The sequence below is a fragment of the Mobula hypostoma genome, chromosome 6, assembly GCF_963921235.1.
Source record: "Mobula hypostoma chromosome 6, sMobHyp1.1, whole genome shotgun sequence".
In the NCBI taxonomy this organism is placed as follows: domain Eukaryota; kingdom Metazoa; phylum Chordata; class Chondrichthyes; order Myliobatiformes; family Myliobatidae; genus Mobula; species Mobula hypostoma.
In genome coordinates, this window is record NC_086102.1 from 174737090 (window position 1) to 174756771 (window position 19682).

General features: G+C 40.1%; 1 protein-coding gene across 1 annotated transcript; it reads right to left on the reverse strand.

Moving 5' to 3' along the window:
• Positions 1–1869: 1869 nt before the first annotated feature.
• Positions 1870–5495, reverse strand: LOC134347731 (ermin-like). Its single transcript, XM_063050126.1, has 2 exons — positions 4582–5495; positions 1870–2754 (listed from the first exon to the last, which is right to left on the reverse strand). Exons 1-2 carry the CDS (start codon positions 5339–5341, stop codon positions 2399–2401), a joined length of 1116 nt encoding a protein of 371 aa, XP_062906196.1. The 5' UTR covers positions 5342–5495; the 3' UTR covers positions 1870–2398.
• Positions 5496–19682: the final 14187 nt, after the last annotated feature.

Below are 19682 nucleotides of genomic sequence, written 5' to 3' on the forward strand. Positions count from 1 at the left end.
TCACAAAATGTATTTTTTTTTCCAGCTGTAGCAGAAACTGTCCAGGGTTCTAGAGGGTTGTTGGCCAATATATTAAAGTTTTGCTCACCCTCTTAACTTCTAACAGGACACTTTTCTCACCCTTTTGATTTAATCAAAAATTACACGAGGATCCATGGGTGGTCTAGTTAAACTATGCCCCAATCAAGAGAAGCAAGAGATTCCATGTTGGCCTAATTAAACACTCCATCCACCTGGCCTGATAAAGTAGTTGAGAAGCATTGCAAACCAATGATGCCAATTAAGAGAAAAACAGAATAAATGTCAGAAGGCAGGCAGAATTGGTAGAGAGTAGATACATAATTCACACTTCATCAATGGATGACTTGTCCATCTGCAACTATTTGGTATGTCTTTCTAGTTTATAAGATTTCTACTTGTATTTAGAAATTCTATGTAGGTCATAAATCTCTGTTAAGTACTCCTCAGAATTAAACAGTGCTTCACTTAAAAATAAACTATGTAATCTGGTTCACTAGCTGAAAGTATCTCCTCCTTGGTGGGAAGGGGGGGGTGGTTTCTTTGTCTTATGGCTGCCTGTTAGGAGACAAATTTCAAGGTTGTGTAATGTATACATACTTTGATAATAAGTGTACTTATAACTTTGAATAGATAGTTGATGTTTCAGGCTGAGACCCTGCCTCAGGATGTGCCTGACCTGTTCCTCCAGCATTTTGTATGTGTTGTTTTGGATTTCCAGCATCTGCTGACCTTCTCATGTTTATGATTTGAATAATAATGTTTGTTGAACAGTTGGTTTTCATTTTGCGATGTATATGAAAGAATGTTACTCAAAACTCGCCACCAAGTAAAAGACAAAAATAAAAATTGTTCAAGATTGGTGGTGTACTGATTTATTATTTAAGCAGAGAATAAACCAAAACAAATATTAAGGCAGGAAAAGCAATGAGTTATAAACAACATAAGAACTAATCATATGTTTTATGTTACATTCATGACAGTTGCTAAACTACTAATTGCAATAGTCTTGTTCATAATAAACTAATACAAAGTTATAAAGGAAGCTTCAACAATACATGTGATTACCACAATATCTATTTGACCTGATTAACAATGGTCACATGAAATGAATAAGGTTTAATTCAGATTATCCACTAGCATAAGGCATAGTTGTTTGGCATTTAATTGCAACAATCTTGCTGAAACATTCTGATCCTTAAGGGGCCATTCACTACTTAATATTGTGCAATACATAATTATTTTTTAGTCCAAAGGATGAATTAATCACTTAAAAATGGATGTTGTTGATTTGCTTGATAGTTGTGATGCAGAATAATGAGATGATATTAATCTACAAAGTTAAAAGGTGAACTCTTCAGGTTACAGTTCTCTTTGGATTACTGCTGTAATAAATTTATTGCATGTAGTTTGCTGGTTTGAATTGAACAAGCCATATAATTTTTGCATTTAAGTTGTGATATGTAGAATCTAAAGTGAAATCAATGGCCTAGAATTTGAATGGTGTAATGCCAATTCTATTACATTGTCCTATATCCTTAAAGATTTCAGTCATAAGAACTTGCCCTTTCTCCCCCCTCAGAGTTGTGATTTTTTTTCATCTAGATCTTTTATGCATCTGCAACACCAAGCTTCATATGTCCAGATGTGGCTTTGCCGATTCTGGACCATGCATGCAAGGTTGAGAGATGGTAAAGACCAGGCATGTAGAAGCAGAACTTCATAATGCTTATGAGCCCTTTCAGGTGCACAACTAGCCTGGTCTTCCATTAAGCTTTTACATCTTCATAGTTCCCCCCCCCCCCCACTGCCCCATCCACAGATGCCCCTGTTAATAATGGACAGAGGTAGTTCAGTATTGGGAATGCACTCAACAATCTCCATAGTATCAGAAGACCCATTGTATCTCCCTCCCAAGCATGAGATCTGACAAGTGGTGAATCTGTGGAATTTTTTGCCACCAATGGCTGTTTACGCCAAGTCATTGAGTATATTCAAGGCAGAGGTTGATAGATTCATGATAGGTCAGGGCATGAAGGGATACAGGGAGAGGGGAGGAGATTGGGGCTGAGAGGGAAATTTGGATCAGCCATGATGAAATGGTGGAGCAGACTCAATGGGCCAAATGGTCTAATTCTGTTCCTGTACCTTGTGATCTTTTCTCCCTCTGGGTTTCCACCCATTATCAATCCATCCATTTGTCTATTTTCTTTTGAAAGTGTAAGGCTTAACCTGCAACTTCTTGGACCTTGCCTCACACAATTTTGCAGCAATGCGCCTTCAATCAAATAGCTTCTACACCACTATTCAATTTCTAGGCCAATTCAATTAAATTTAATGACAGGAGACAGTAGTTAATGTTGCATATGTGTAGCAACATTTAATTTATTTGTAACATTGACTCAAATTCATCAATACGCTGCTTAGTATTTCCTTTTTTGATCTTGCGATAAGAGACAGTATTGTACCTGGAATAGCTGTGCTTGGTAACATCAGGTCTTCTTGAAGGTCTTGATTGCTCCTCAGCATAGTCGGTATTAGTTGGTGATTCTGGTTGAATAGGACTAGTTGAAGGTGACTCTAAGTCACTGCTCTCATGGAATTCTTGTGAGTTAATCTCTTCATCGGCCTGTATTTCATCACTGTTTTCATTGGTATTGTGATTTATTACATTTTGATCTGCTTCTTTCTCCTTGCACACTTCTGATAATAGGATCTCCTTCTCCACTGCAGGAACTAACGTTTAAAATATTAATGCAAATTTTGCTAGAAGTCCATTTCTGTGTCTAATTTTGATTCAAATGCTCAAAGTAAATTTATTATTGAAGTGCATATATGTCACCACATACAACCCTGAAAGTCATTTTCTTGCAGGCATACTCAATAAATCCAAAATAGATTAATAACCATTACAGAATCAATGAAAGTGCACCAATTTGGTTTTCAGCCAGTGTGAAAAAGACGACAAACTATGCAACTACAGAAAGGAATAAATAATTATAAATATCGAGAACATGAGACAAAGAATCCTTGAAAATGAGTCTATTGGCTGTAGGAACATTTTAATGATGGGGCATGTGAAGTTACCTCCTTGTTTCAAATGTGTTGCTGAAGTTCCTTTTCAGTGTTGCATGCCCATTTGTAAGTGCAAAAGTACACCAAACAGAGTGGATAGAAATTTATCTTGAGAATTAACATGTAATATTGTATAAGCTGTTTGTTGTGGCTCCTACTCATTATCTAACTGTTGAAATCCATGGAAATAAGTACATAATTATGGAATCTATTATAGGCAGCCGACCTGATGCTCACACTCTTCCAGACCCCAATAAATGTTAATCACCCAATAAATAATTATATGCTAGTCTGCTCTTTGTATTGAAGTTGCCATTACCTCAGTTATCTTCTCTCTCTTAACAAAGAACAATAAGATCTCATACAATATTTTCATCATTTATTTCCAATCCAAGGGTCCAAAATATGATAAACTTCCAAATCTCTGTACACCATGGAATCCTGCTGCCAGTCACAAGACTGCAGTATTTTAATAGCTAATCTATTGGCTTTAATATATTTATCCAGTAAGTGCAAGGACAATCTCCAAGATTTACTGAATAACATTGTACTAATCTAGATGGTACTTTTTTGATAGTCTCATTAAATTGTATGTGTAAATTTGTGTGTTTTATGATGATATCAACATTGGTCAAATGATCAAAGAAAATAGTTTTTTATCTTTTAAAATTGTTATGCCTTTGCAAGTATGTATTGGAACAGAAATTCACCCCAGGCAGAATCACAAAATGGACAATATTGCTTCACCATGTATTGATTAATGAAATACAGTAATTTATTTCTTTATTGAGACACAGGGCAGAATAAACCCTTCCAGCTCTTTGCACCGTGCCATCCAAACCCTCAATTTAACTATAGCTTAATCATGGGATAATTAACAATGAACATTTAACCTAACTGGTACATCTTTGGACAATGGGAGGGAGCCAGAAGCCAGGAATAAAATATTGTACGAGATCATATAGTTCAATGTTAAGAAGAAAACCCATGCATTCCATAGGGAGGACATACAGACTCCTTACAAATGATGTTGGAATTGAACAGAACTCTGAGCTTTAGTAGCATCATGTTAACTGCTACACTACCATGGTGGCCACAGTTAATTGACAGGTTAGAGAATGGGGTTCATATGATAGAATATGTTCTGTAATAAGAAGCAAGATGAATTTGGTTTCCTTCTGTTCGTCATATTCATAGTATTAACTTCAAAGAAAACAGTATGACTGATTTGTAATTGCCATGTATTTTCTTTCACTTTTGAAAGATTACTTGTTGAAAATTACATAGATTATTTTGTGTTTGTTTAACAGTTTGGGACTAGTAGTTTTAGTTGTAATGAATTAAATTTTAATATGAGTTAACAATTTTTGTGCAGCTATACTTGGCAAGAAATAGTTACAATATTACTCATTACTACTACTCATTTGAAATTTTTTCTTCTAAAATGTATAGTAATTAATTCCAAAACCAAAAAAAAATCTACTTTACCTGTTTCGGTTCTTTCACCATCAGCAGAGTTTTCCAAAGGACTGTTCGGTAGTGTTATTCCTTCTTCTATGACAGAACTTGAAGGTGTTACCTCAGACTCTAGACCTGTACTTTGAATCGAAGTTACTTCAGGAATAACAGTTTCTGCGGTGAATGATTTCGCACTTTCTGTAGGTAAGACCATGTCCTCTGTGGGCTGATTTGTGTTTTCAGCTGAGGAAGTTGTCTCCTGAACAAGTGTCTGTTCACAAGGCAAATTAGCTTGCATGCGAATAGGCATAGCCTCAACAGCAGAAGACTCACTTTTCTGGGCAGACTGCATGGCCAGCTCTGAAGATAAACAGTCTTCCTTGGTACATGGGGTAATCTCGTCTGCAGGATAACTGATTTCATTTTCAGTTGAAACAACCTGTTCAATAGTTAAACTGGTTTCCTCATTACATGGGATGCTCTCTGGAGCTGGACAATTCTCTTTATTATGTGCCACTGTTTGTTCAGTGTCTGTAATGCTCTTGTTATCTGCAATTATCTCTTCTGAAAGTGAACAATTTTCTTCAGTCGTTGATTGTGCTCCTTCACTGGATGTAATATTTTCAGGCAAAAGAAAATTGCTTACTGCATCTGATGGGATATTTTCTTCTGTTGATTGAATGGCGTCTACTGCTCCTTTGATATTATCAACCATTTCTGGATGATGTACACTAGTTATAGTCTTCTCAGCTTCAACTGAACAAGACACCAAAGAGTTTTCTTCAGCCATTCTCTGCTCTGAAGATCTGCTAGACTTTAAAATTGTTGCAAAAATATTACTTTTCTGAGAAGTAAATTCAAATGTAAGAAAAGGAAAGTGATTCAACAATATGAGAAGTTCCTTAAATGCTGTCCATCCTGTTAGCTCTCATCAGAAGCTGACAGGTAAAAGACCACCCGGTGAATGACTGCTTACTAGGAATATAGGAGCCAATGATCAATCACATGCCCAATTATATTCATCAGGTTGCACAATGAGGCGAAAGATCCACTTTACAGTTTAATTAATATTCAGTGTTGGAAGTTGAGCTCTCGCCTGTTGGTGGCTCATATTCCTTGCTGCACCAATCAGTAAACAAAAGCCTTCACTGAAACTATAATGGGCCTTTGTGTCCTGACCCCTGAAAAATGCAGTAATTGTTCTAAATCTCTAATTCCTCATGAGTAACTACCTTGTATTTCAGTGTCAGGCAAAAACAAATTTGTGTAGACAGATTAAAATTCCCAGTCATTCGTGCATTAGTAAAACTCCAGTCGTCTTGTTAGCAACATCAACAGAAATGTAATTCCAATGATTTTTAGAAGTATTAGTGTTAGTCTACAAATAACTAAACATGAACTGTGAAGTAGAAATATACTTGTTTAAATCAGAATTAATTAGTAATATTCATATGAGTTGGTATGGTTGCTCACAGCCTTTTATATTTCTCCCAATCAAATCACTAACATTCAAAATTTTGCCCAGGTAATATTTTTCTGCAGACTGGGAAAAGCATTATTAATAATTGCAACACATTGTTTCATATGTAGATCAAAAGAGAGCATTGAATAAGAGGAGCTGATTTTGATCTTGGTTCTGCGGTTTTAATTTGCTGGAATTGGAATGGTGTTGATGCCAAATCGTTGTCCTGTTTATACTGTCATTTCATTGTTTCATAATGGGCTACAATATCTTTTCCAGCAACAAATTTCCAAAAAAAAGTTAGACTCTACATCGTATATGAAATCATTTTGGTAAAAAAAGGAACTACATTTTCAGTGAAATAATTGTCAGAAGGACATGTGGTGGTCTGAAGAAAGTGACCAAAAGAACTTCTGAGGAAGTGATAACTCCAGTTGTTCAAAGGAAATTTACTATCAAGGTCCATAAATATCACCATATACAACCCTGAGGTTCATTTTCTTGCAGATATACTCAATAAATCCAGAATAGAATCAATGAAAGACCACACCAACTTGGGCATTCAACCAGTGCAAAAGACATCAAATTATGCATATACAAAAAGAAAGAAATAAGATTAATAAAGAAGCAATAAATATCAAGAACATGATGTGAAGAGTCCTTGAAAGTGAGTCCATAGGTTGTGAAGTTGAGTGAAGTTATCGTCTTTGGTTCAACAGCCTGATGTTTGAGGAGTAATAACTGTTCCTCAACTTGCTGGTGTGAGTCCTGAGGCTCTTGTATCAGTTTCTTGTTGGCAACAGCGAGAAGAGGGCATGTCTGGGTGCTGAGAGTCCTGGTGACATGGTAGATAGTAAATTACTATAAATTACAAATGATAATTGTTGCAAATTTAGAGAAAAAGAAAAGAGAAGCAGACATAAGGTATAGGAAGCTGAAACTGGACAGGGTCACTGAGTAATATAAAGGGAGTGAACTTAAGCAGAAAATCAGGAGGGATAAAAAAGGCTATGAAATGTCCTTGGTGAGAAGGACCTGAGAGAATGCTAAGCATTGTATACATTAAAAACAGGAGGGTAACTAAGGAGGTGGTAGGACTTCTCAAGGCCAAAGAAGGGAATTTATGCCTGGAGCTAAAGGAAATAAACAAGTTACTAAAGTAGTACTTGGCATTGTTTTTTTTTTTAAACAAGGAAAAGGACCTGGAAAATGGCAATATCAGGGAGTGTTATGCTGATATTCTACAGCATGTTGATATCATGAAGGAGAAGGCATTGGAACTCTTGCAGAATATTGAAGTGGTTAAGTCCTCAGTGCCTAATGGGACTTTCTCAGGAAGGGACTTCCTCAGCATAGGCAAGCTGGGCAAAAGGGCCCATTTCTACACAGCACAGGAACAAGCCCTGAACATGATACTAAATTAAGTTAAATATTTTCTACTCGCACATGATACATACCCTGTACTCTTACATATTTGTGTGCCCATCTAGAAGCCTCTTGAACATCTCTGTTGTATCTGCTTCCACCACCACACCCACCCCCTCCCCCACAACCTATTCCAGGCACCTACATTCTATGTATTTAAAAAAAAAAAGAAATCCTGCCCTGCCCATCTCCATTAAACTTTTCCCCTCTTACCTGAAATGCATGTCGTCTAGTATCTGACATTTCTACCCTAATGGGTGGAGCTAAGGAGCTAATGGCGCCTAACGGCGACTCCTTTGTTTGCATCTGCGGAAACAGCTCTAATTTCTATCTTTAATATCTCTATTTTTCCCTTTCGGGGTTCTTTTGAGGACCCTGACCTGGAGTTATATGCTGACTTTGGTTCCTTGCGGGAATGGGACCCACTCTCGGAGTTTCACAATTGGCCATTATTTGAGATACCAAGGACACAGTCTAGATCAGCTCACCTTCGGATTTCCAGGATTTCACGGCTCTGAAGGCGGGCGGACTTGTGGTTGGTGCCTCTGCAGGGACTCGGTTTGCCATGGGAGACGAAAGATCAAAAACAGCAAGCTGGCCGTGTGCCCAGAGACCCAAGTTCTTCGGGCACAGAGTTTGGAGAAACAATGCAATGGACTTTTAACATCTTAAATCAGCGAGTTGTTTGTTACGTCTCCCCTCTCGCTGTGAAACAGGGACACCTCTTTTTCCCTTATTAGCGAGAGCCTGTGGTATGTCAAATTACTGGGTGAATGAGTAGTCTTTGAGGTATTGCAAGTCTGTTTTTATTGATGCTTTGCTGCACACTTGAGTGCTTAGTGGAGGGTACAGATGCTTTTTTTGCTGATGGGGAGGGGGGGATCATTGCTTACTGCTGCTTATGTGTGGGAGGGGGGAGGTGGGGAGGGTTTGGGGTTCTAACATTTAACTGTAATTCATTCATTTCATGGATGGTTGCGAAGAAAAAGCATTTCAGGATGTATATTGTATACATTTCTTTGACATTAAATGTACCTTTGAAATAGTCTGACTATCTAACTAATCTATGCCTCTCACAATTTTATAAACTTCTATCAGGTCTTCCCTAACAGCCATCGAGAGGTAAAACTTGGGTGTACTCCTTTCAAAGCCTCCACATCCTTCCTGTAATGAGACAATCAGAATTGCACACAATACTCCAAGTGCAGCATAATACATACCTTCCTTGCTCTTATACTCAGTGCCCCGGCCAATTCATCTTCTATCTACTTGTGTGACCATGTTTAGGGAATTGTGGACTTCGACCCAAGATCCCTCTGAACATTAATGTTGTTAAATGTTCTGCCATTAACTGTATAATTTTTTTATATTTGACCTCCCCAAGTGCAAAACCTCACGCATGCTTGAATTAAGTTCCTTTATTCCAACAGTTCTGTGCAGTATAAGTCTAAGACAATGTCAAAACTGCAAAATGCATGCCTGGAATCTCATTTTAGATCAGGTGATCTGTTTCAAAGTCTTGCTGAACATTTTTTTAATTCTTCTGTGGTACTGACAAGTGAAGTAATCTTTGAGGCCTCATGCGGTGGCAGTCACAGCAAGCTTAATATTGATACAGTAGCATATGATGTAGGATTATTATGTAACAGGCTGAGAATCAGTTGCACTGGCCCGGCCCATCAATTTGATATATAAATGAAGATTTATCTGTTTCAAATGGCTACATCAAAAGCTGAAGCAAAATTAATTTATTAATTTTAAATTTAAATTCTGCTGTTGCTGCTAGAAAATCATTGTTAAAAGTTGCGCTCTTTGGTACTCCAAAATTAAGTTGATTAATAAAATGCAAATGAGTGAGAATGGTTCTCGTGTATAAAATACATTTAGCAAAATGCATGCAGAATGATTAAGATTCTTGTCATCTGTTACCAGAGAGAGAGACCATCAAGCCTGGTACAGGTTGAGTATCCCTTATCCGAAATGCTTGGGGCCAGATTATTTCAGATTTATTTTGTGGATTTTGGATTATTTCTATCTATATAATGGGACAGCTTGGGGATGGGACCCAAGTCGAAATACAAAATCCATTTAAAGTTTAAAGTAAATTTATTATCAAAGTGATAATATGTAACAACACTGAGATTAATTTTCTTGTGGGCATACTCAATAAATCTATTGTAGAATATTAACCATAACAGAATCAATGAAAGACCGCAACAACTTGGGTGTTGTGCGAAATGCAACAAACTGTGTAAGTACAAAAAATAATAAATAAATAAGCAATAAATATCAAGAATATGGGATGAAGAGTCCTTGAAGGTGAGTTTGGTATGTTGGGAGAACATCTGAACATATCTGTGGAATTCTCTGCCCAGGAAAGCAGTTGAGACTTCTTCACTAAATATATTTAAGAAACAGTTAGATAGGTTTTTACATAGAAGCATAGAAAACCTACAGCACAATACAGGCTCTTCAGCCCACAAAGCTGTGCCAAACATGTCCTTACCTTAGAAATTACCTAGGATTACCCAAAGCCCTCTATTTTTCTCAGCTCCATGTACCTATCCAGGAGTCTCTTAAAAGACCCTATCATATCCACCTCCACCACCGTCGCATTGAGGGTTATGGGGAAAAGGCAGGTAGCTGGAGCTGAGTTTACGGACAGATCAGCCATGATCTTATTGAATGACAGGGCAGGCTCGATGGGCCGGATGGCCTACTCCTGCTCCTATTTCTTTTGTATGCCGATGATTGGACAAGTGAGGTATCCCCTTTGGTTCAAAAGCTTGATGGTTGAGGGGTATTAACTCTTCCTAGCATGTCCTGGGTGATGGGTTGCTCTGGTGATGAATGCTGCTTTCCTGGGACATTGCTTCATGCAGATGTGTTCAGTGGTGGGGTGCATCTTACCCGTGATGTACGGAGCTCTATCCACTACTTTTTCTAGGATTTTCAATTAACATATAGGAATGATAATCCTTATTCTTTTTAGTAATGCAGAATTAAATGTCATGCACTTGCAAGATGTATCAAGGTGAGCTGCCAGAATGAGTTGTACTGAGCTATGCATCAGAGATTTGTTCACTGATGTATTTGATTCAGTGCAGGTGATGCTACAAAGGAAAAGCTGAGAGTATTATCTGCCATCTGGGTTCTTGGCTGATCACTGTTGAACTATAAAGCTGTTGATGGTGGATGTAAAGAGAACACCACTGTGTAATGGTAGATTGCATACTGAAAATGCTAGTTGCCATCTTCTCCCTCTGAACTGGCAGCTGAGCTAGAGATATACAACTGGGCCACCCCTGGTAAATGCCTCGTTCTACCAGCTCTTCATTATTCAGTATATGATGTCTCTTGGGTGACTGGTCAACTTGCACCTCTTTCTGTGCCACTGGCTCATGTTGTCAGATCACCAGCTTGTGTAACATGCAGCACATGGTTTAAGATTGTGCTACCAAAGATGTGCGATAGCTTGCTGGTGATTCAAAGGCAAAGGAATTTCATTTAAAACACTATTAATAACACTTGTGTTAATTGCGGTAAACTATCACTGCAAACAATGAAGAAACAAGTGAAGGCAAAGCGAACTCGAGAGATGTGCACTGCAAAATCGACGCTCGTGGAGCTGGAGCCATGCGGGTTGGAGTGAGTGATGCAGAGGGCAGGATGGAGGAGTCTGATGCCTTTCCAGCTAACCCAGGTGGGAGGGTGGATCGCTCTAAGCAGTGACCCGATTTGGATAGGTCAAGAACGTCGTCTTCGGCAGCAAAATCTAGGTCCAAAGCAAGTCACGTTCTAGGCCTGGAGCAATTTGCTGCGGCGGAACCCGGATTCTAATGTGAGGTACAATATGCTGTTTGGATGATTTAAACACCAACCCAGATAGACTGGAAAGGCAGGGTGTCAAAAGGCGGGCGAGGTTGGATTGCTCTAAGTGCTGAGCTGATATGGAGAGGTCAAGAGCAGCTTCTGTGGCAATGGAATATAGGCCCAGACCGATTGATCACAGCAGGGCCCGGTTCCTAATGCGAGGTTTGGTCAATTGAAACACTGGCCTAAATAGTCTGGGGGCTCCTTTCTCCACAATGCTAAAGCTGTGAGACTACCCCTGGCTGCTGTGCTTCATGTCTGCGATCTTTGCAGCCAATTTCCCCAATAATATGATGAACTGAATACTCTGGGCACTGGGGGTTGGTCTTTTTTTAAATTGGGTTCTTTCAGGTTCTTTGCTTTGTGTCTGCCTGTTAAGCAAACAAACGTCAAAGTGTATCATTTTTCAATCTTTGATAATAAATGCATTTTGAATCTTTGAATCTCTGAAGTTTAGAAAGGGCTAAGAATTTAACTTCTGGTAACAGATGCAAAGTTGAAAAGTGTGACGAATACTTGATTAAAGATATTATATTTGAATGCATACAGTAGACAGAATAAGGTAGATGATCTTGTAGTGCAGTTAGAAATTGGCAGATATAACATGGGTATCGCTGAGCCATGGCTGAAAGAAGACCACATTGGGAGCTTGACATCCAAGGATATACATTGTATCAAAATGATAAGGAGGTAGGTAGAGGAGGTTGGGCAGCTTGTTCAGTAAAAAATGAAATTAACTCCTTAGAGGTGACATAGGATTGGAAATTATAGAATCACTGGGTAGAGTTAAGAAACTGCATGGGTAAAAAGCCCTGATGAGAGTTGTATACAAATCTCCAAACATTAGCCAGGAGGTGGGCTACAAATTACAAAAGATAGAAAAGGCATGTTTAAAAAATGCAATGTTAAAATAGCCTCTGGGGGATTTCAATATGCAAGTAGTTTGGGGAAAATCAGGTTGGTGATCAATCCCAAGAGAGAGTATTTGTAGAATGCTTATGAGGTGGCTTTTAGAGCAGCTTGTGGTTGAGTCCACTAGGAGAAAGACAATTCTGGTTTGGATGTAGGGTAATGATCCAGATTTGATAGGGAGCTTAAGGAGAAGGGACCCTTAGGAGATAGTGATCATAATATGATAGTATTTACGGTGCAGTTTGAGAGGGAGAAGCTAAAATCAGAAGAATTAGTATTACAGTGGAGAATAAGAAACTGCGGAGGCATGAGAAAGGAGGGTGCACTAGCAGGAATGACAACAGAACAGCAATGGCTGGAGTATCTGGGTGAAATTCAGAAGGCAGAGGACAGATTCATCACAAAGATGAAGAAGTATTCTAAAGGGACGGTAAAGCAACTGTTGTTGAAAAGGGAAGTCAAATGCAGCACAAAAACAAAAGAGGGGCCATATAATACTAGTTTAAAAAAAAAAATTGTAGGAAGCTAGAAGATTGGGAAGCTTTTTTTAAAAACTAGTAAAAAGAAAGTACAAAACAATAAGGAGAGAAAATATGAATGTAAGCTACCATCATGGAGGTGGTACAGGAGCCTGAAGACACCCTCAATGTTTCAGGAACAGATTCTTCCCCTCCACGATCAGATTTCTGAATGGACAATATACCCATGTACACTGCCTCACCATTCTTTCCTTTACTTTTTTTTTACACTGCTTATTTAATTTATTTTTTCTTGGGTATTACACTACTGCTGTCGCAAAATGACAAATTTCATAACTTATGCCTGTGATATTAAACCTAATTCTGATTATAATCCAATCAAAAATATTAAAGAGGAAAACAAACCAGAGAAAATCTGCAGATGTTCCAAATCCAAAGTAATGCACATAAAATTCTGCATGAACTCAGCAGGCCAGGCAGCATCTATGGACAAGATTAAATAGTCCACGTTTCGGGCCAAGACCCTTCAGCAGGACTGCTGAGTGGATAGCCAGAATACAAAAGAGGATACCAAAAGTTTTCTGATATATTTAAAAAAAAATGTGAGTGGATATCAGACCAATGGATAATGGTGCTGGAGAGGTAGAAATGGCCTTTGAACTCTAAGTATTTTGCATTAATCTTCACTTTGGACAACACCAACAGTATGCCTGAAACAAGAGAACGCCATGGGGCACAGGTGAGTGTAGTTGCAATTACCAGGGAGAGGGTGCTTGGGAAGCTGAAAGTTCTGAAGGACCTGGGCCGCATGGACTATACCCCTGGGTTCTGTAAGAGGTCGCTGAAGAAATTATCAAGGTATTAGTAGTGATCTTTCATGGATCAATAGATTTTGGAATGGTTCAGGAGAACTAGAAATTTACAAGTTGCAAATGTCTCTCCACTGTTGGAATTCTTGGGGAAATAGCAGGCTATAAAGACAAAAGAGTGTCAGGCTATGTCCACACTACGCTGGATAATTTTGAAAATGAAGCTTTTTCTCTTTGTTTTGACCCTCTGTCCGCACTAAAAGAGCATTTTCCTCCCCCGAAAACGGAGATTTTCAGAAACACTCTCCAGAGTGAATAAATCTGAAAACGTCTAATATCTGTTGTAGTGTGTACAGGGTAGCTGGCACCACCCCTGGCAGGGCATTCCACCAGTCTCTGTGTAAAGAAACACTGACCACTGACATCCACACTATACTTTCCAGTTGCCACCTTAAAATTATGCCCCTCATATTAGCCATTTCTACCATGAGGTAAAAAAGTCTCTGGCTATCCGCTTGACAAATGTCTCATCATCTTGTACACTGCTATGAAATCACCTCTCATCCTCCTTTACTCCAAAAATACTCAATTAAATTAACAATTTTGACAAAACTTAAGGGAGTGACTTGATAATAATGGAAGTTCAATCAAAAGGCAACTGTAATTGACAGGTTCTCCTGAGCTAGATAGATAAATATACAAAATTATCCCCAACTAATGAAGGCCAGAATCTTATCTGTCGTCTAGGAATAATGGTGCATAGTTCGATGAAGGTGGAATCTCATGTGGATAGGGTGGTGAAGAAAGCTTTTGGTTTGCTGGCCTTTATTAATCAGAGCATTGAGTATAGGAGTTGGGATGTAATGTTGAAATTGTATAAGGCGATTGGTAAGGCCAAATTTGGAGTATTGTGTACAGTTCTGGTCACTGAATTATAGGAAAGATGTCAATAAAATTGAGAGAGTACAGAGGAGGTTTATTAAAATGTTGCCTGGGTTTCATCTCCTAAGTTACAGAGAAAGGTTGAACAAGTTAGGTATTTATTCTCTGGGGCGTAGAAGGTTGAGAGGGGCTTGATAGAGGTGTTTAAAATTATGAGGGGGTAGATAGAGTTGACGTGGATAGGCTTTTTCCATTGAGAGTAGGGGAGATTCAAACAAGAGGATGAGTTGAAGTTAAAGGGCAAAAGTTTAGGGGTAACATGAGGGGGAGCTTTTTTTAACTCAGAGTGGTAGTTGTGTGGAACGAGCTTCCAGCAGAAGTGGTTGAGGCAGGTTTGATGTTGTCGTTTAAAGTTAAATTGGATAGATATATGGACAGGAAGGGAATGGAGGGTTATGGGCCGAGTGCAGGTCAGTGGGACTAGGTGAGAGTAGTAGTTCGGTACGGACTAGAAGGGCCGAGATGGCCTGTTTCTGTGCTGTAATTGTTAATGGTTATATTATTTATGGTCTTAATCACTTTACCTACACAGTGCCTGCGATGCCACCTTTAAGGATCTTTTGACAAGATCCCTCTGTTCCTCAGTGTCCTCCAGAACCTTTGCATTAAGGATGTATATCCTAGCCTAATTATTACTCGTGAAATGCCTTACCTCACATTGCTCAGGATTAAACTCCATCTGCCATTTCTCATCCCATTTCTTCAGCATCAATATCAATATCACACTGTCGCCTAAGGCTGCCCTCCGCGCTGTCAATCTCCATTTCCTTGGGTGATCTATGAGCATACCTCCTACATCCACATCCAAATCATTTACACGTATTATGAATAGCAAAGGTCCAGTACCGATGCACTAGTTGCTTGCATACAACTATATCACTCTCTTTCTCCCATAGCACTGGATCCTATTGGTCATAATCCTTTGGAACAGTCTCCCATGGTAGAAGAAAAAAAAGGACAGACTATTTTCTAAATGGAGAGAAATCAAAAATCTGAGGTGCAAAGGGACTTGGGAGTCCTTATGCAAGATTCCCTAAAGGTTCATTTGCAGGTTGTGTCGGTGGTGAGGAAGGCAAATGCAATGTTACCATTTACTTCAAAAGGACTAGAATATAAAAGCGGGGATGTAACTTTGAAGCTTTATGAAGCACTGCTGAGGCCTCAGTTGGAGTATTGTGAGCAGTTTTGGGTCGCTTATCTAAGAAAGGATGTGCTGACTTTGGAGAAGGTTCAAAGGAGGTTCATGAAAATAATTCCAGGATTGAAAGGTGTGTCATATGAAGAGCATTTGATGGCTCTGGGCCGGTACTCACTGGAATTCAGAAGAATGAGGGGTGACCTCATTGAAACCTATTGAATCTTGAAAGTTCTTGATAAAGTGGATACGGAGATGATGTTTCCAACGGTTGGGGAGTCTAAGATCAGAGGACACAGCTGCAGAATAGAGGGATGTACTTTTAGAACAGATGAGGAATTTCTTTGCCACAGGTGGCTGTGGGGGACCATTCATAGGGTATATTTAAGGCAGAGGTTGATAGATTCTCAATTGGTTAGGGTATGAAAGGAAATGGGGAGAAGGCAGGAAACTAGGGCTGTGAGGGAAAATGGATCAGCCACAATGAAATGGTGGCAAAGACTGCATGGGTCAAATGGCCCTAATTCTGCTCCTATATCTTATAGTCTCTGTCGAAGACTTGCTGAAGTCTATGTAAACTATATCTATTGCACTGCTCTCATCAATACACTTTGTTACGTCCTCCAAAAAAAAATTCAGTCAGGTTGGTCAAAGGAGATCTGTTCTTGACAAGTCCATGTTGGCTATCTCTGCTCTGTCCCTACCTTTATTGGCGATCATTAAACCTATCTCACAGTTTCTTCCAAAAACTTCCCTACTACTTAGCTCCAGCTCACAGGTACGTGACTGCCAGGCTTTTCCTTCTGGCCAGCAAAAACGTAAATATCTCAGTCAGATCCCCAGCAATCTCTTCCCTTTCCTCCCTCTTTTGTACCATCTCTTGCCCTACTTCAAAATGGTAATGAAGAGATCTATCCTTGGCTACCTGGTCAATATCCATCCCCAAAACCTACAGTATAATTATTAAAGAAGCAGGTTAGTTAGCAATTACAGTACCTCACCATTGTTTGGGGAAAATATATTGTGAGCTCCATCATGGGCACTAGCCCGCTCAACATCCAATGTCCAAGGAGCAATGCCTCAAAAAGGTGGCATCCATAATTAAGGAAACCCATCACCCAAGACATGCTTTGTTCTCATTGCAACCATCGGGAAGGAGGTACAGGAGCCTGAAGGCACCCACTCTATTACTCAGGAACAGCTTCTTCCCCTCTGCCATCTGATTTTTCAATGGACATTGAACCCGTGAAAACTACCTCCCTATTTTTCTGCACTGCTTAGTTAAAATATATATTAACTATCTCATTAGCTACAACATGTTTCAGATGTACTGATAGGAAACAAACGTGTGCAGTCTCCTTTGGTAAATGTAGGAATGATATCATGTGCCCTTGTGCTTTGGGTGCTCAACAGTCTCAACAGCTGCTGCTCTGACGCCTATCATTGCAGAGTTCATATGCAATTCAGCTGTTGTGCTAAAAGATCTTCAACTTTCTAGATGCTAGTTAATTAAGTCAAACATTAATATTTTTCTAAATTATTTTCCTTATACTAGAAGCCTTACATGTTTTGAAATGGGGTTAAAGCTTTAGTAAATATCTCACTTCCGATAAGTTAGACATAGACATACTTTATTGATCCCGAGGGAAATTAAGTTTTGTTACAGCTGCACCAACCAAGAATAGAGCATAAATATAGCAATACAAAACCACAAACAATCAAACAACAATATGCAAACTATGCCAGATGGAAATAAGTCCAGGACCAGCTTATTGGCTCAGGGTGTCTGACCTTCCACGTTAGGAGCTGCAAAGTTCAATGGCCACAGGCAGGAACAACTGCCCATGATGCCCAGTGTTGTATCTCAGTGGAATATGGCCAGAGTACAACAGCAAAAAGTTCAATATCCGGGCTACAACCATGTTCCTCGATCGTAATATGACCAGGATTGCACCATCCGTTGTTAACCAGAACAGCAAGCCCCCAACTCCTTTACGCTTACTGCTCTCAGTACACTTTCGGTCAGCCCGAACGGTCTGGAAGCCCTCCATTGAAAAGTTTTGGTCGGGTATGTCCACGTGCAGCCACGTTTCACGATGGTGGTGGGATTGATTATAGCGGCTTCTACAGGGCCAACCAGAGGTGGTATAGTCCTTCTCAAATGTATTCTTTTACGATCACAAGGTCCTGCCGGACATTAAGAACTTAAAGTACTGCAGGTCCACCCCATCAATGAGTTGCTCATTGGTGGAAAAACTGAAGGAGCAGACAGCGTTACTGCTTGTGTCAGAGAGGTATCGGTGCACAAAGCTAGCGTGCAGTTTAGCATCGAGTGATTGTCTTGGTTGCTTTTCTTGTGAACGCAATACCCTGTTGGACATTGTTAATGTGGGATGCTGCAAGTCTGATTCACTGCTTTATTGGCACTGTGTGGCCTTGGTTGTCATGAGGACTAGGCCTTAAGCCGCGGTGTTGCCTGTTTACAGCTACCCAGCAGACAGGCATTGGAGCTGGTATGCTCCATCGAGGCAGAGAGGTGCAGCACCCAGACTGGAGTCGGTGTTGCCCCCTGGTGTTTGTTTGACAGAAAACAAGCTGTAATACACACAAAATGCTGGAGGAACTCAGCAGGCCAGGCAGCGTCTATGGAGAAGAGTGAACAGTTGATGTTTCTGGCCAAAACCTTGCATCAGGACTGGGAGGGGGGAAAAAAAGGATTAGAAGTCAGAGTAAGAAGATGGGGGAGGAGAGGAAGAAGTACAAGGTAGTAGGTGATAGGTGAAACCAGGAGAGGAGGAGGGGTGAAGTAAAGAGCTGGAAAGTTGATTAGTGAAAGAAATAAAAGGCTAGAGAAGGGGGAATCTGATAGAGGACAGAAGACCATGAAGAAATGGAGGAGCACCAGAGGGAGGTGATTGCTGGTAAGGAGATAAGATGAAAGAGGGAAATGGGGATGGGGAGAGGTGAAGGAGAAGGAGGGGGCAATTACCAAAAGTTAGAAAAATCAATGTTCATGTCATCAGATTGGAGTCTACCCAGATGTAATATAAGGCGTTGATCCTCCATCCTGAGTGTGGCCTCATCGGGGCAGTAGAGGAGGCCATGGACTGTCATGTCAAAGACTAAGAGCATGTGAAGTGTCATGGTTGTAGGTACAAGGGGACTGAACCAGGGGGGGATAAAACAGTCAAGGTATGCAGATATAATTTTGGTGGGGCCAGAATAAGCAGCAACAATGGGTTTACCTGGACAGGTAGGTTTATGGATTTTGGGGAGGAGACAGAAACGGGAGGTGTGGGGTTAAAGAGCTACGAGGTTGGTGGCAGTGGATGGGAGATCCCCAGAGTTAATCAGGTCAGTGATGGTGTGGCTGACAATGGCCTGGTGCTCCTTAGTTGGGTCCTGTTCAAGGGGAAAGTAAGAGGAGGTATCTGATAGTTGTCGCCTGGCCTCAGCAAGATCATGTCAGTCCACGGCCTCCTCTACTGCCACGATGAGGCCACACTCAGGATGGAGGAGCAACACCCTGTATTCCGTCTGGGTAGTCTCCAACCTGATGGCATGAACATTGATTTCTGGTAATTGACCCCCATTCCCATTTCCTTCTCTCATCTTATTTCCTTACCAGCCCATGACCTCTGGAGCTCTTCCCCTTTCTTCTATGGTCTTCAGTCCTCTCCTATCAGATTCGCCTTCTACAGGCCTTTATCTCTTTCACCAATTGACTTCCTAGCTCTTCACCCCTCCCCCTCTCCCAGTTTCACTTATGACCTGCTCTTCCTCTCCTCCCCCACCCTTCTTACTCTGACTTCTAATCTCTTTTTCCCAGTCCTGAAGAAGGGTCTTGGTCCAAAATGCTAACTGTTTAGTCTTTTCCACATATGCTGCCTGGCCTGCTGTGTTTCCCCCAGCATTTCGTGTGTATCACTTTGATTTCCAGCATCTGCAGATTTTTTTCTTGACTGTGAGAAGACGAGCTGTATTGTGTTCTACTGCAGACTGCTTCAGCATTGATGCCTCTGGGTCTTGGGCTACATTTTCTTTTGTGTGACCGTATTTTACTGATTTTATGTGCTTGCTGTCTTATGTGTGCC

What these genes read in the sequence shown, in the direction of transcription:
- LOC134347731 (XM_063050126.1), bottom strand. Translation starts at nt 5,341, where the DNA reads ATGGCTGAAGAAAACTCTTTGGTGTCTTGTTCAGTTGAAGCTGAGAAG. An exon ending in TGGTGAAAGAACCGAAACAG is followed by an intron (nt 2,755 to 4,581) that starts GTAAAGTAGATT and finishes TTTAAACGTTAG; the next exon opens with TTCCTGCAGTGGAGAAGGAG.